The 16,380-nt window shown below is 44.7% G+C and overlaps 2 protein-coding genes across 5 annotated transcripts in view; one reads left to right on the top strand and one right to left on the bottom strand.

The window, feature by feature from the left end:
- Nucleotides 1-7,393, bottom strand: part of KLHL18 (kelch like family member 18) — a 34,549-nt gene extending 27,156 nt beyond the window's left edge. Inside the window, exon 1 of one of the 2 annotated variants that reach the window (XM_067530430.1) lies at nucleotides 7,250-7,393. In XM_067530430.1, the coding sequence (XP_067386531.1) occupies nucleotides 7,250-7,393 (144 nt within the window). The remainder of the gene's footprint in view (nucleotides 1-7,249) is intronic. The other variant, XM_067530431.1, reaches the window with a different exon arrangement.
- Nucleotides 7,394-7,683: 290 nt separating this feature from the next.
- KIF9 (kinesin family member 9) overlaps nucleotides 7,684-16,380 on the top strand; it is a 36,013-nt gene continuing 27,316 nt past the window's right edge. The window contains exons 1-7 of one of the 3 annotated variants that reach the window (XM_067530452.1): nucleotides 7,684-7,739; nucleotides 9,477-9,508; nucleotides 11,842-11,915; nucleotides 12,175-12,275; nucleotides 12,437-12,602; nucleotides 12,741-12,847; nucleotides 13,472-13,696. In XM_067530452.1, the coding sequence (XP_067386553.1) occupies nucleotides 11,867-11,915; nucleotides 12,175-12,275; nucleotides 12,437-12,602; nucleotides 12,741-12,847; nucleotides 13,472-13,696 (648 nt within the window). In that variant the 5' untranslated portion in view covers nucleotides 7,684-7,739; nucleotides 9,477-9,508; nucleotides 11,842-11,866. Of the gene's footprint in view, nucleotides 7,740-9,453; nucleotides 9,509-11,841; nucleotides 11,916-12,174; nucleotides 12,276-12,436; nucleotides 12,603-12,740; nucleotides 12,848-13,412; nucleotides 13,697-16,380 lie in introns of those variants that run through there. The other 2 variants (XM_067530454.1, XM_067530453.1) reach the window with 2 other exon arrangements.

Genomic DNA, 16,380 nt, shown 5'->3' with positions numbered 1-16,380 from the left:
GGAGCAGAGCCAACAAGTCTATCTGTAGTCAATATAATCTGGAGAAGTTTCCGATAAAGGCTTTATTCTAGCAAGATTACACATCAAGTGAAGGTAGATCACTGAAGGGTAGGTTATCCTGCCAGACCTGTACATTTTCAAATATTCTAATCAGTCATACACAATTAGTAGTAATCTGAATGAGGCCTTCCAACTATTTCAGGCCAGATGACAAACAGCAACAACAGAAATTAATACTAGAGTTAAAGCAGCAGGAGAGGGGCAACATTTCTGAAAGAGATGTAGTTTATAGAGAGCACATGTCCCAGCATACTATTCCTCACTCTTGATCTGCCTCAGCGTGGATCAAGATGGAGTTATTGGAACCTGTAGCTTTTGCAGGACAATTTCTGTAATAACAATGAATGCTGCTCAGATTAGCTCCATTTTATATATATTGGGTGCAGCCCCTGGGCTACCAGCATGCTGCTAATGCAGCCCACAGGTTCATTTAAACCTTGGACCAAAGCAAAAAAGCCAACTGCAGAAAGCAGAACAGTCCAGATGACATTTATCCTAACAAGGTATGTGTGTTAGAGAAGACTTATTAGGAAGAATGAAAACCCTTCTCAACTGTTTTCAGTTTGACTTAAGAGTCAGTTGGGTCTCCCCAAGCAGGGCCAAGCAAGAATGCATTCTAACAACATCCAGATAGCTAATTTCTCCCGTTAACCGCAATTCTTAGCACCTCCATAGCACCCTTCCTTTGAGGATCTCAAAAACGCCTTGGAGATGTTAGTAAACCTTCAAACGCATTTATGAGGGAGGAGCAAGAATTACCCCTCCTATATTACAGATGAGAAAAACTCAGACAGTGAGCTAACCAAAATCTCTACAAGTACAGCATTTCTAATCCCTAAATTCATCCACAAGGCAAATCAGTAGCAGAGCTGGGACTAGAGTCCAATACTACTGGCTCCCAGTCCCCTGCTTTTACCATTAGAGCACATTTTCTCCTTCCACTGGTCTTCCAAAACAAACTGCCCTGACAAGAACCACACTGCTTTGCCTGAAGGAAGGGAACGTGCCAATGCTGCAGCACCCTCGCCAGCTTGAGAAATGAAAGACTTTAGAACAGCAATATCTCCAGCCTCTAGGGAACGATCACATGAAGACCCAATAAAACTGTTTTCATACCCACTTCCTGTACAGAACCAGAGGATCGCACACCAGAAAAATCAAATCGTTTAGAACACACCACAACTGTAACTAACGAGTTATTAAATCTTATCTGACTCAGTGGGTTATCAGCAGAGAAGACCTCAATATCACAGAGGTTTTGCTGTGCTGCTGAAGTTACTAGGCCATACCATCTTTTGCTTACGGCTGGAGGGGCTAACTACATGAGTTGTGTCATTCCTAAACCTTTCCAAAGCCTCTAACGTAGTGTACATGAGCCAAACACTGTTCATTTGCCTGCACCTCTGCACTCCCTAGTTCTGGCTGGAGTGAGATGCTCTGAGAAAGCAAGAAATAAGCTGCTCCTGTTGTGGTGCTCCTGGCTGGTCTGCGCAGTGCAGCTACATCTCACAAGAGGTCTAGTTTGAACTTAATTTGCAGATACGAGGTTTAAGGCAAAGCACTAGTTCTCAAACCACCAGATGCACCCAGATACATGGTGGTAAGGGTAGAACAAACACGTTGCAACAGCCAATGGCAAAACATGTCAGTTTTCAAACAGCAACGTTACTGGTAGTTGTAGTCTATTCTAGGATTTGGTCAAAAAAGCCTCTGGATACCCTGAACTCAGAGAAAACAGCCTCTCTTTGCATCCAGTGTTTCTCTGGTGTAAATTCAACTGATCAACTTTGCTGACAGTACTAACACTGGAAGGGAAATACAGGCCATATCTTTACCGTTAGAAACTTGCACCAATGTAACTAAAATTGATCTAGTTACACCAGTGCTAGATTTCTAACAGACAAGGCCACAAAAAGAGACAGAATCAAACCACAAAGCCATCTGAAGAGATTAGAACAGTGGGAGATGCAGGTAACTAGGAAAGATTTGGTTCTAACAAACATAAATCCCCATATATGGGAAAAGGAAATTAACAGCAGTGACAGAACAGGGAGTACATCCAAGCAGCCATGCTCCAGTTGATTTTCCTTTGTCTCCTTAAAGACATGCTAATATTTTTCTTCATGGAACCAAGTAACTTAGTTGCCTCAGGGAAGAGGTGGATTAGGGATTGGGAGGAGAGGTGTCCACAAAATGATATCTAGTTTAAGAAGTGATCCACAATCTGAAACAGTTTGAGAAAGACTGGAATAAGGGATGGCTTTTCAAGCCCTGATCTTAGCACCCAGACAAAGCATTTATATTGGTGCAGAAATGCAAGAGCATGACCCCTCAATGGGGATCTCAGATCCTAGCAAGGTGCATTTATGCAAGACATACAGCTCAACTTCTGCCCCAGAAACGTTGTTTTCACAGAGATCACGAGGAGCAGTGACTGACTTCCTTGAATCCAGTTTAGAATAATCAGAGATTTGACAAATCCAATCAAATCAGCACGTCTTTGTATAATCGCATCTAAAACAAGCTGCCATCTGCTTCTGAAACAGCACCATGGTCTATTGAGCAATCTGAATTGCAGCAGCAGTGATTCTCAGATGGGAAAACACGTTGGAAGAGGAATGTTGCAAGCCTGGTACAATGTTAAAGTTATCTTACAGGTTTCTTTTCGCAATGGTTATTTGAATACTGCTCTTAGTTAATCATGCACTTTTCCATTAGACAAACAGACGTATCAAATACCTGGGCCATTTACGTGGCCTTAATGACACATTCAGATTCTTTCGTTTTAAAATTAAGTTTCTAGACGCTGTGGTTGTGAAGTTATTCTTTTAAACATGAGCCAAATGTAAACTGATGTAGTGTTGTCTGCCTGAGGCCATGTCTACGCTATAGAATTAAGTCGACCCAACTTATGTTGGCGTACAGCTGCTGCAGTAATTCCATGGCTTGGGCGTGTCTACACTTTGCTCCTCGTGTTGAAGGTGCATGTCCTCACCAAGAGTGCTTGTACTGTCAGCATGAGGCATTGTGGGATGGATTCGGAAAGCTAGTAACAGTTGACGTAAGCAATGCAGTGTCTACACTGACATTGCATCTACCTAACTACATCAACCTCGACTCTACACCACTTGTGGAGGTGGCATTATTAAGTCGGAGTAGTGTGGCTGTTATGTTGGCGGGAGCCAAATTTAAGTGTGGACACTTCCATAATTAGGTCGATGCAAAGCAGCTTACATCAACCTAACTGTAGTGTAGACCAGGTCTGAGTATGCAAGCAGACAAGAGACTATCTGAAAGCTGTGAACTCCTCACATCGCCTCTACCTATTCATCTCATTGAGGCATTGACTCTAGAATTACACAGTCAGCAGAGCAGCCAGAAAGAAGAGCAAAAAACAGAAGTGATCCCAAATATTAGCACACAGGGACTTGAATTACAATGTGCAAACTTCCTATTGACTTTGAAAGTAGTGTATTGTCCTAGATTCATAACCAGGCCCACAGACTACAGTTAAATATTGAATTCAGCTTTTAACACAGAAGTTAAGATACTATTTATTATTTGCATTACAATGAGTTAGTCTTGGAGTAAGTGTTCCAGGTTTACTATTCATCACATTTAACTTAGCTCCACTTTCTGTTATGGCAATAAAACTCATTTTTAATCACTGATTTTATCCCTTCTATCTCTACTTACTAGAAAGCAGGAATTTAGGTAGAGCTGACTCTACCAAACCATTTAGGTCCTGTCCACCCAGCAAGCGCTACCATATGCTGGGAGAATCATTTACAACCATTGTCTGCCCACATGGTTAAAACACTGATCTACATCAGAGAAGAGACCATTATTCAAATGATCTGTGCTACAACATTGTTCATTCCTGCTTCTCTTGTAAGATGGAATAGTACTTTAACCACTTCTGGGCCAGTGTTGAAAATCTGTCTGCAACACAATGTTTTTTAGTGTGTAGATAGTACCTTTTAGGACTTGTCTCCATTATGTCTAAAGTCAGGAAATCATGATAAGCAACAACTGTAAAAATAGTGAAACGTTTACCTCCAACAGGGAGCCCACTGATTAAAGCATCCCCATGTTTTCTTCCATAATTTTGTTTGATGTTTAGCAAACATCAACTCTGCTAGACAAGCTAGTTTGCAGGCCCCTTGTGTGGTTAACATATTTCACTGTATTTAAAGCTTCATCGATATGTTAAAAAAAGTCTTCTGTAGAAGATCAGTGAAAAAGTACATTTCATAGTCAGCTATGTATTAAAATGGTTGCTACGTCTACTTGAAAAACACTCTCAAAGTTAATAAAATTTGCTTCCATAATACCCAGTACTGCATAATGAATAAAGCTGGAAAAGGCATCTTGTATTGTTGAGTGATCAGGAAGAAAGATTTGGGTCGCACAGAAAGAACCATGTCAACTCAACAGTGAAGGAATGTGCAGGGCAGTGCTGAAAAGTGAGATGGCAGCCAGTGGAAGTGGCAGAAAAGTAGGATATTTCACGACCATGATTAATATCATTGAGACACACTCTTGAAGAGAACATAGTGCTAATGAAATAGCCTTAGACGTCTAAGTCCTTTATCAACAGAAAAACTATTTCACAGGTCCTGGCACTTCAAACCTCATCTCCTCCCCCTGAAATATTCATCAAAAGTGAGCTTGAGAGGACCGCTCACTCTGCCACAAAGACCACCAAGGGTCCCACTGTGATGGTGGATTTTGTGATCTGTCTTAGGCAGGTGCAATGCTATAGTGTCTAGACACAAAGGAATGTGGAACTGGACTAATTTCAAATAGGTTAAAGAAACATCAGGTGGCAACTGCTTTAGATGCTCCTAACATCTTAGGGGTGAGAGGCTCCCCATCAGATATCCAGACACACTGACACACAATAGGTCAACACTCTCTAAGAAACTTCCCAGCATGATCATCTAAGTTGTGGAGGGGATTCTCTGGTTATGGCTAGGAAGCCTATCTCAAACATTACATCTTAGAAGACACAGCTTTGTTCATGGCCACCACACAGACTATGCATTGGTGAATGCTGCTTGACTAAATATTCCTGTGTATTCTTCATCTAGACGTACACAACTCACACTACTCAGTGTAAGGAATACAAAGTCTATTTTATGCAAGCTTTTTTTAAAGCAGAGGGAAATGGGTGAAGAGACTAAATCTGTGCAGGCTGGGGAACGCTTTAGAGTTTAATTCAATAGTATAAATTTTGTACATACTGGATTAGTCACATGCCTTGAGCATGGCAACAGCAACACTGTATATACATCTACAACAAACTCTTCAGTCCATTAATGCCTATTCTGCAATTAACGGTTACAGGGATTCTAGCATTTTCCTCTGAAGAATGGGTTACGGGCCACGTTCAGATACTGGACTAGTGGGGCCACTTGCCTGATGCAGTGTGGCAATTTCTTTGTCATAGTTAGTGGTTCCAGGCTTTAGGGGTTTGTTTTATTCTCTTTAAGACAGTGAATTTAATGCTCTTGAAAGATAATGCATTGACAGTCCTAGAGACTGATTTTCGATTTCTCCACATAAAAGACACGGTTCAGGCAGCAGCAAGCCAGTTCTTTGCCCCACCAATGTGTGTCAACCCTGACTTTGAGAGACCACCCTCTGGGAATCAGAAGGAGAGTGCCAACAAGGGTGCCAACTGCAGTTTTGGATCTGTGATGTTGACACATCCACCACAAACTGGATTGAAACCAAAACTAATTTTGCTTAGGCCACTAAAAGAGTTGTAACAATTTTGTGCTACCACCATCCTGGGCTACATCTGAATTAGCAGCCTACAAATCTATCCTGCACTACCTAATCTCTACTTCTAGAGCTGTTCTAAAGCTCACACACCTGTAGCATCAAAGGGTCAATGCTATGCCAACATATTATGCTGGTTTATAGATTTAAATCAGTATTTCTCTATTATAACCACCTCTACATTTTGTGTGGGTACAGATCCCTGATTGTAGGACCTAGAAGCTACTGTAACACAATACATAATATCTCCAAGCAGCAAACACATAAGCTCCCTGAGCAATATTAATTTTTAGCATGAGCATTTGAATTCAGTCCCAGTTTGCTGCTTCACAACAGTGCTAGCCAGTTTTGTGTTAGAGAGAATTGCAAGGCTGATAGCAGTGTGAACATCTCAAACTAGCACATATTTCCTAAGGCAGCACAACGGAGACAGAAAACTATTTATGGGGCCACTTCTGGCATGCAAGGATGACTAGTATGGGCAAGTGATTGAGCAAATATTTAGGGTGAGAAGAAGAGGACTAGATGACTCACTGGATGCCCCTTTCCACCCAGAGACATATTGCATGAGTGGATATTAGCAAACTGGGGCTGGGGTGGATTTCAGCTCTTCATTGTACGGGATACATTCACTAGCCTGAACAACTATTTACACAGAGCTGCTACTTCTGCCTCCTGTGGGGATGAAGGCACATGGGACTGGGGCTAGCAACAGTTATAGGCCGGTGGCTATAGGTCCTATACATCTCCACCCAAACCGCCCACTGGTGCCGGGGGTGGGCACCAGCCTCAGTCTGCATGTCCAGAACAGATCTACCCACCAAGCCGGGAGAGGTTCAAGGGGGGGCGTAGCGGGAGTAGCCCCAAACCCAAAGCGTCCCCCAGCTTCACTCGCCCCAGAGCAGAAACCAGCCAGGACAGATGTGTTCCCTGGCTCTGCACCAAGGGGGCAGGGCCCAAAGCCGGGGGTTCAAACCACATAAGGGCGGGCGGTAAGAAGGCACCCAAAGAAGGCACTGATTGTGGGTAGGAGCCAGGCGGGGGCTAGACAAGGCGGGGGGGGGGGGGGGAAGGAGTGAGGGAGAGACAAACCCTCCCCCGGGGGCGCCCCCTCCCCCACAGCTCCCCATCCCCACCCCCTTGTCCCCCCAGATAACGTCCCCTCCCACAGCTCCCCACCCCCTGCCCCACAGCTCCTCATCCCGCGCCCACCTCCCTCCAGGGCACGTCCCCTCCCCCGGCTCCCCACCCTACCCTATCCTGCGCCCCCCTCACCTTGTATTCTCCCCTCCCCCACGGCTCCTCATCCCCACGCCCCTCCCCCCCGGCTCCCCACCCGCTCCCCCCTCCATCCCTCGCCCCCCTCCCCCCGGGGCACGCCCCCTCCCCCGCCGGCCGGTACCTTGAGGGTCACGTCGCAGAGCTTGCCCTGCCTGCGGATCTCGCCCATCACCCCGTAGCCGCGGCTGGGCAGGTCCCCCACCGAGAAGTGCACCAGGTCCTCCGGGTCCAGCTCCGGCTCGGCCGCCGCCACCGCCTCCAGCATCTTCCCCGAGCCCCCGGCCGCCGCGCTCGCCGCAGGGACGGGAGTCGGGACTCGGAGCGAGGCGAGGACGAGGAAACACCGCCCCCGCGCTTCGCCTCGGCGCTGGCCCCTCCCGGCCGCCGTAACCAACCAGAGCCCTCGGGGCCCGCTGCCGGAAGCGGACTCCCCGCACTTCCGCATTCTCTCGGAGCACTTCCGGACGCGGCCGGAAGTGGCGGTAGTCATGGTAACGTGTGTGTACACCGTTACCTGCCCCAGCTTCGCTCTGCTGCCGGCGGCGGCGGCGGCGCTGGGGGCCCGGCAGCGGCGGGAGCAGGCGGCGGGAGAGAGCGGCCGGCCTGCCTCGGTCAGTACCGGGGACCCGGACCCCCTGCCTGGTGCGGCACGGCCCCCCCTCCGCTCTCCCCACCACCAGTCCCCAGCCCCTCCCCCATCCGCCCGATCCCAGCCCCGTCTCTCCCAGCCTCCGCATCCTCCTGTCATCGTCACCATCCCTGTCCCCAGACCTCCGCACCCTAGCCCTTTCCGTTCCCCCATCACCAGCCCTTCCTCCACCCCCGTCTCCATGCCCACCCCAGCACCCTCCCGTTCCCCAGCCATCACTGTCTGTATTTCCTGCCCCGTCACCATCCCCATCCCTAGCCCCATTCCCCTGTCACCATCCCTGTCCCCATCTCCATCCCCACCCTCACCTTCCAGCATCTTAATCCCCCTGTCCCTTTAGCAACAATCGCCTTCCCAGTCCCACCTCCTAGTCCTCCCCGTCACTGTCCCCATCCCCGTCCCCACCTCCCAGCCACCTCCATCCCCCTGTCACTATCCCCATCTCCCAGCCATCACAGTTACTGCCCCCACTTCTCAACTGCACTGTCTCTGTCTCCACCTCCCGCTGTCCCTGTCCCCATTACCGTCCCCATTCCTGTGTCCCACGCATCCCCATCCACACCTCCCAGCCTTTCCCATCCCCGTGTCACCACCACCATCCCCACTTCCCACCAGTCCCTGTATTGCCACTGTTTTTGTTCCCTCATCCCAGCTGTCTGTGTATCTCACTGTCCCTGTATGACCACCACCATCCACACATCCCAGCCAAGCCCACATCACCACTTTCTCCAACCTCACTTGCTAGATCATGCAGTTCTCTTCCATATCCCAGCTATCTCCTATTTCAAATTGCCATTGCTCCTGTATCTCCATGTCACCACCATCCTCATCCCTATATCATCTCTATCTCCATCCCCAATGTCCCAGCTGTCCCTGATCTCACATTGCCACTGCTCTGTCAGCTCCGTCTCTGTACCCATGTCCCAAGCATCCTCATGCCATCTCTGTCCCCACAGTCCTGTGTCAGCATTGTCTCTGTAGCCACATCCCAGGCATTTAAAAAATGTGGTTAACTGGATGGCTTGAGAGATTGATAATGGGCTATGGAGCCTTTCACTTCCAGGCCACTGGTTAAACGCCTGTCTGAGTGAGTGATGGCTGATAAAATTAGAAGGCTATTTGGTGGCCTATGTGGAATGACCTCAGTCCAATGGATAGGTGGCCACCTCACAAAACAACCACCTCAATTGACACTAATTGGCATCCTTGTTACAACCACAGCAGAAAGGCCAAGAACTACATGGGACATGGAGGCTGAACTCCCATTCTTACCCATAGCTGTGCACCTTCTGTCAATGGGAAAGAATCACAAAAGTCACTTTCTTCTAACACTGAACATGGAATTTTATTAGAAAAAGGAAAATTGCCTTAGCCCCAAGGCTGTTCTCTCCCTTTATCTGCTTCAACTTAGAACTTCTGCTTAGAACTTTCCCCAGCTCCTTCTTCCTGCCTGGCTTCTTGCTACAGCTTTAAGGAAACGGTGCACCTATCCTCACAATCATCTTGTCAAGGCAGAAGCCCATTGCTGTGGTACTGTGAAAGATTATAGTACCACTGCCTGAACTGTAACTGTTCTTTGGATAAAGAAAGGACTTCATTCTCCAGGGCCATCAGTCTTTCTCTAGCACTATATCCATTTTAAAATAATAACATAAAAACTGCAGTCCTAAATATTCATGTGTATCTGTTTCATCTCTAGGTGTCCACATGAACCATTATCTGTATTAGTTGGTGAGTATCATAAATCTGATGAGATGGTGAGAATTTTCCAATCTAAGGGCCTAATCCTTAGTTGGTGAAACTATCATTGAATCCTGTGTGAATTTTGTGCATCTAAGACTCACAGAATTGTGTCCTAAATTAGACCCTGTCTACACTTACCTCTGGGATTCGGCAGCAGTCGACGGTTGTTACGCAAGCGACGCAAAAAACTTGCGTAACTCCCGTCGATGTCTCTGCTCCTCTTCTGTGCGCCATCTTCACTGCACTGCGCCAACGGGAACCATGTTCCCGTCGATGCAGTGCTACGCCACTTTTGAAGGTGGTCTTAGTTTGTCGATTTCTGGATCAACTGAGCGGGTCTTCACTGATTGCTCAGTCGATCCAGAGAAATCAATCTGACGGCGACTTTGCTGCCATCAGTGTAGCCGTAGCCTTAGACTAACAATATAAATTAGACACAGTGCCTGACATATCAACATAGGTCAATGCCATGTAAAGTTTTTAATAACCCAGTTCTTTCTGTGCTGCAGTATTGATGAAGAAGGAAATCTTGAGATGTTTTGATCTGGATTATGTTGGGAGTTTGGGATCTAAAGAACATAAGAACGGCCATACTGGGTTAGACCAATGGTCCATCTAACCCAGTATCCTGTCTTCTAACAGTGGCCAATGTCAGGTGCTTCAGAGGGAATGAATAGAACAGGTAATCATCAAGTGATCCATCCCATCGGCCATTCCCAGCCTCTGGCAAACAGCACTCCCTGCCTGTCCTGGCTAATAGCCACTGAAGGAATATTCTCCATGAACTTATCTAGTTCTTTTTGAACCCCATTATAGTCTTGGCCTTCACAATATCATCTGGCAAGGAGTTCCACAGGTTGACCGTGCATTGTGCGAAGAAATACTTCCTTTTGTTCATTTTAAACCTGCTGCCTATTAATTTAATTTGGTGACCCCTAGTTTTTGTGTTATGAGAAGGAGTAAATAACACTTCCTTATTTACTTTCTCCACACCCGTCATGATTTTATAGATCTCTATCATATCCCCCCTTACTCATTTCTTTTCCAAACTGAAAAGTCCCAGTCTTATTAATTGCTCCTCATATGGAAGCTTTTCCTTACCCCTAATCATTTTAGTTGTCCTTTTCTGTACTTTTTCCAATTCCAATATATCTTTTTTTGAGATGGGGGAACAGATCTGCATGCAGTATTCAAGATGTGGGCGTACCATGGATTTATAAAGAGGCAATACAATATTTTCTGTCTTATTATCTATTCCTTTCCTAATGATTCCCAGCATTTTGTTAGCTTTTTTGACTGCTGTTGCACAATTACTCCAAGATCTCTTTTTTGAGTGGTAACAACTAATTTAGACCCCATCATTTTATAAGTATAGTTGGGATTCTGTTTTCCAGTGTGCATTACTTTGCATTTATCAACCTTGAATTTCATCTGCCATTTTGTTGCCCAGTCACTCAGTTTTGTGAGATCCCTTTGTAACTCTTCGCAGTCTGCTTTGGGCTTAACTATCTTGAGTAGTTTTGTATCATCTGCAATTTTTGCGACCTCACCATTTTCAAGATCGTTTATGAATATGTTGAACATTACTGGTCTCAGTAGAGACCCCTGGGGGACACCTTATTTACCTCTCTGCATTTTGAAAACCGATAATTTATTCCTATCCTTTGTTTCCTATCTTTTAGCCATGCTAATTGATGCACAAGTTAAGGAAGCTGTCAGATTGCAGTCTCTTTAGGGCAGGACCACATTTATCTCTTTGTCTGTATAGTGCTTTGCACAAAGTGGCCATGGTCTTTATCAGAGAATCTGGGTGTCATAGTGAAATAATAATAATAAATAAATAATGTCGTAGCTTTTGTCCATGGATCACAAAATCCTATGTCTGATGTAAAATATTTTAATTAAAAGTTTGTGGCTAAAGTGTTACTGCTGTAGCACTACGTGTTTAACACATCCTCCTGTTACTGTAAGAATTATGTGGCTGGGTCTTTGCATTTATACTCTCCCAGTGACTTCCAGATTTGCTCTGTTTACAGGTGAAAAGATTATTTTTTCAGCTATCAGCACCACATATTCACCCTGGGATCTGAAAATCAAGCTGGTCTGTCTCTGCCTCTCAATTCACAAATGATCAAAAGTTTGCTGAAAGAACCTAGGGCCAAATTCTGCACTCTGTTACACCGCTGTAAAGCTGGAGTAACTGTGTCAATGACAGATTTGTATCAGAGAGCAGAATCTCGCTGTTAGCTGAGAATTGCATTGATGATGCATGAGGCAGAATAGAATCCATCTCATTTTCCTGTATCTGTATTGTTCTGCAGGACTAGCAGGAAGAGAAGCTTGTTTATGTCAGTAAATAGCTGGGACTCAGATGCACAAGAAGAAATTGTAATGAGTAAGAAGGTTTTTGCATGTTCTGTTTTTACACGTTCACTGTTCTGACTATAACAGCACTTAAAAAATCTTCCTGCTTAGACTATAATTCCTCTTAATAAGTCATAGTTAGAAACTGCAGCTTAACAGTTATAAATGGTTTATTTTAAAAATTGATGACACTTCAGACTGCCTTTTCCTAATGATACCCTTTAAGTGGTATTTTAGGGAACACAGTATTTTCTTGTAAACCTAATTTTCCTTCCCCCCCTTTCTTTTAGTTACAATGAGTGCAAAAGAAAGGAAAGTCCATGCATTTGTGCGAGTCAAGCCAACAGCTAATTTTCCTCAAGACATGATCAAGTATGGGCCAGACAACAAGGTAAAGGAACAAGAGACATCAGGAGCATAGTGGATCTGGACTCTGATTTAAGTTATGGTAGCAGAAGTGAGCAGTAACTCTGCTGCAGTTACACCAGGGATGAACTTGGTCTGATCTCTCTTGTTGTAGCACATCAACATTCTTCATCTCTGTCTTTTTAGAGCATAGATATTTACATCAGGAGAGATGTTAAGAAAGGAGTTGTCAATAACAAGCAAACGGATTGGTCCTTTAAATTGGATGGTGTTCTTCACAATGCCTCACAGGATGCAGTTTATGATGCAGTAGCTAGAGACTTGGTGTCCCAAGCTCTGGATGGCTATAATGGTAATTTTTTTAATTGATACTTGTGTTATTTTAAGAAATAGTGGGGCTCCCCATCTGAGGATGAGGTCTCTTTGATGGTATGCTGGAGAAATGAATGAGTTCTACGTAATTTATTCTTGTGCTTTGAAACTTTTCTAGGCACTGTAATGTGCTATGGGCAAACAGGAGCTGGTAAAACATACACCATGACAGGAGCAACTGAAAATTACAAGCATAGAGGAATCATACCCCGAGCTATACAACAGGTACTAAAGATTTGAATTAGAAAGGAAGAGACGAAGGAGAAATTAGTACATCTGTCATATCCTCTGTTATCCTCCCAGCCTTAAGAATTTTGTTGACCTACCCACCCTCTCAAACATGGGCTACAAGATCATTTACACAGAATATATATTTGTTTTCAGTAGCTCCCACACTGTGCGAGGTGCTTTCCAAGCATAAAAAAGAACTAGTTCCAGCATCAAACAGCTGATCTCATTAGCTCATTGTTATATTGTCCTTAACTCCTGCCTGAATAATTTCTTATTATTTATATTTCTTGGTGTTGGAGTAAATGCTATTCATGCAGTTAGAAAAAAGCAATTCAGCCAGTAAATGGAATGTCCTTTATTAAGTGTTTAGAGAGGACACAGAAAACTCTTGTTTTAGGCTTCCTACCCTTAACTGTGTCCCTTTAAAGGTCAAATATTTTCAATAATTTTCAATAATTTTGAAAATCTTAATAGAGCCACTGTGACTGCAGTCCTGCTGAGAGTTTGCCACACACTTGCTGACCAATTTATAATGATTCGCATCCTGAAAAGCCACAAATAGACAGTAACCTTGTTTGTGAACTCAGACTGTCATTGACAAGCGTATGATCTGTGCAGGTGTTTAGGGCAATTGAAGAACGCATCAATCAGTCCATCACTGTCCGAATGTCCTACCTGGAAATCTACAACGAGACTCTCTTCGACCTCCTGTCCACTACGCCACATGACATGTCCGGTGACACTCAGATGACTGTAGTGGAGTACCCACAGGGTGTTTTTGTGAAGGGTTTATCTGTGCATCTAGCTAGCCATGAGGAAGATGCTTTAAATCTCCTGTTTGAGGCAAGAAAAAACAATGACTCACTATTATTTCTCATCCTCATTTTTTATGTTTATTTTTGTTCACTTAGCTGAGGGAAGGAGGGTTGTCTAGGGGTTACAGCAGGAGATAGGAAGTCATGACTCTTGGGGTGAGATCCTCACTTCCAGGGGCGCCATTTCAGATTTTGGTAGGCTGAAGGGATAACTTTAATGATGATTTCAGGGGCTACTTAGGCACCTGAAAACTAGGTTTTTTTGCTGATAACTTAGAAATTAGCTGACAGGAGCACTGTATCTAATTCCTATATAAGGAAAGAAAATTAAATAAATATTAGATCCGCTCAGCTCTAATACTAACATGTTCTGACATCTTGTGTAAAGTCACTTAAGGAACACAGGTTAGGTTTAAAATTTTAATGTATATTCTTACTTTGTTACAAACTCTTGAATATGGTAATTGAAACAGTGGTAGGAAAATCTTGATTACTTTCTATCATTTAGGCTACTTACTTTTTGCAGTTTACCAAGCTTGGAATAGATCATTTAACTTTTTGAAGCATCCTACTAAGGCAAGCCCTGTGAGTTTATACTGCACCTGCCTGGGTTTATAGGGGGTGTTACCATACTACAAATAATAGACTACTAGAAACTGACTTCAAGCAGGAATGAAACTGACACTTTCAAGTCACTTTCAGTGTTGCCAACCCCAAATAATCAAAAATCATGAGTCAGGCTCACCAAAAATCATAAGATTGTCTTAAAAACCATGAGATTTTGTAAAAATAATAAATCTGGTGTTCTCTTTATTTGCCTTCTGCTTTTTGAGCTTTAGGGTGCATTGCGGTCACATTTTGAAGCTCTCTCCACAGCCCTAAGAGCTACAAACTTACTTTTCCTTTAAGAATGGAGGCTGAAATCATCACATGGCCACTTGACTTCAGGAGCTGGGGCTTTAAGGAAAATAAGAATTATCATGAGTTCCAGAGGGGGTAGCCATGTTAGTCTGTTTTTAGCAAAACAGCGAGAGTTCTGTGGCACCTTAAAGACTAACAAATTTATTTGGGCATAAGCTTTCGTGGGCAGAAACCCACTTCGTCAGATGCAACATCCAATGAAGTGGGTTTCTGCCCACGAAAGCTTACACCCAAATAAATGTGTTAGTCTTTAAGGTGCCACAGGACTCTCGCTGTTTTGCTAATAATTATCATGAGACTCATGACAAAATCATGAGAGTTGGCAACAATGCTTTCACTTCTGTTTAAACGGTAGTTACTTTCCAGAAGGCTCTTAAACACAACACTACAGTGACTGAGTTGCAGTTCTCACAGGAGAATATTTAAAACCAAACACCAAGAAAATTCCACACCTTAAAGCTGAGAAAAAACCTGAATCTTCTGAGATATATCAAGGCGATTGCAGGCAGGAAAGGAAAATAAATAGGTGCAGGAGCTCTTGGCAGCTCTTCCTCTTGAAAAAAAGTTGGAGGGTCAAATCTTCCAGTCCTTATTCAGGCAAAACTTCTATTGCTATCAGCACCTCCACTCACAGCTCTCACATCTCCCTCTTTTCTCAATGTAGCTTTGGCTCAGAAGGTGTGGCTGTATTTTTTCTGAGTCTCCTGTGTTCTCACTTCAACACCCCCCCTCCCCCCCCCAGAGGTATTCCTGTCTATAGACTCATCTAATAACATCCAGATCCTTAATCTAATCACAAACCCTTTCTAATCTTAATCACCCTGCCTCTGTAAACAAAATACTGACTCTCTGTCCCAGGGGCACAAGCTGGGAGCAGCCCCTCTCCTCTGCAGAACTCACGTTCCACACTCAGGTTGCCTGGGGCTAGGACATGCTCAGCAATCAAACCTCCAGTACAAAACTCGAGGGAGAGGGGCTCCCCTAAATGGTGCCGTTGCTCACTTCCTCTCCAACCCCGGGGTAATAGCCCTGGTTCCTGCCAGGGAGGATTTCCCTGATCCAGGTACTGTGGAAGACAGCAGAAGGCTGCCCTTCGAGAATCCCCTTACAAGTCCTGGTGTATGGGCTATGCTGGGGTGAGGCTGGAGGTGGAAGGGGTGTGTCAGGGATGGGGCTGCATCACAGGGTGATGTGGAGATTCCAGGCAGCTCTGCAGGGAGGCTGCTGTAACTTCAGACTGGTCCCCACGGTTGTCTAAATTATGCTGCGGGACTCTCCAGCCCTAGAGCAGTCCAGGATTGGGGGTGCAAAAGTGTCTGGTTTTCAGTTAGCTGGTAATCACATTCAGGAAGTCAAGGAGCAGCTTAAACAAAGTGCAAAGGATAGTCTATAAGGGCTCCCTAGTTAGCAGAATCATTGTCTGAACTGTGGTGTCATTTTTGAAAAAATGCTTGCCAGCTATCCTGATGGAGTCAGCACTCTCCCATACCAAGTGAAGAAACTTGCCAGTGACAGTGAGATGGGGGGGGTTGCAAATGTAGGCTTGGCCCCCGGGCACTGGAGACCCACGGTACGCCACTGTTGAATAAATAGTTAGCTCCGTGTCTAGGAAGCACTTTTCACCAAGAACTGACTGAAGCCATTAAAACCCTTTTTTGTTTTGTTTTGTTTTTTTCTTTCGAATGGCTGAGACTATTATCAGGTGTCCTCAAAAAGCTCAGGCCTGGGTAGTCAGCTGGGTTACTAGGAACTACCAGTCTCAATTTCTGGGAGACGAAGGTGTGGTGGCTA

This window comes from Emydura macquarii, unplaced genomic scaffold (assembly GCF_026122565.2).
Source record: "Emydura macquarii macquarii isolate MOO-44397 ecotype Brisbane River unplaced genomic scaffold, CSIRO-AGI_Emac_v2 contig_3080, whole genome shotgun sequence".
Taxonomy (NCBI): Eukaryota; Metazoa; Chordata; order Testudines; family Chelidae; genus Emydura; species Emydura macquarii.
This window is presented reverse-complemented; position numbering and strand designations above follow the sequence as displayed.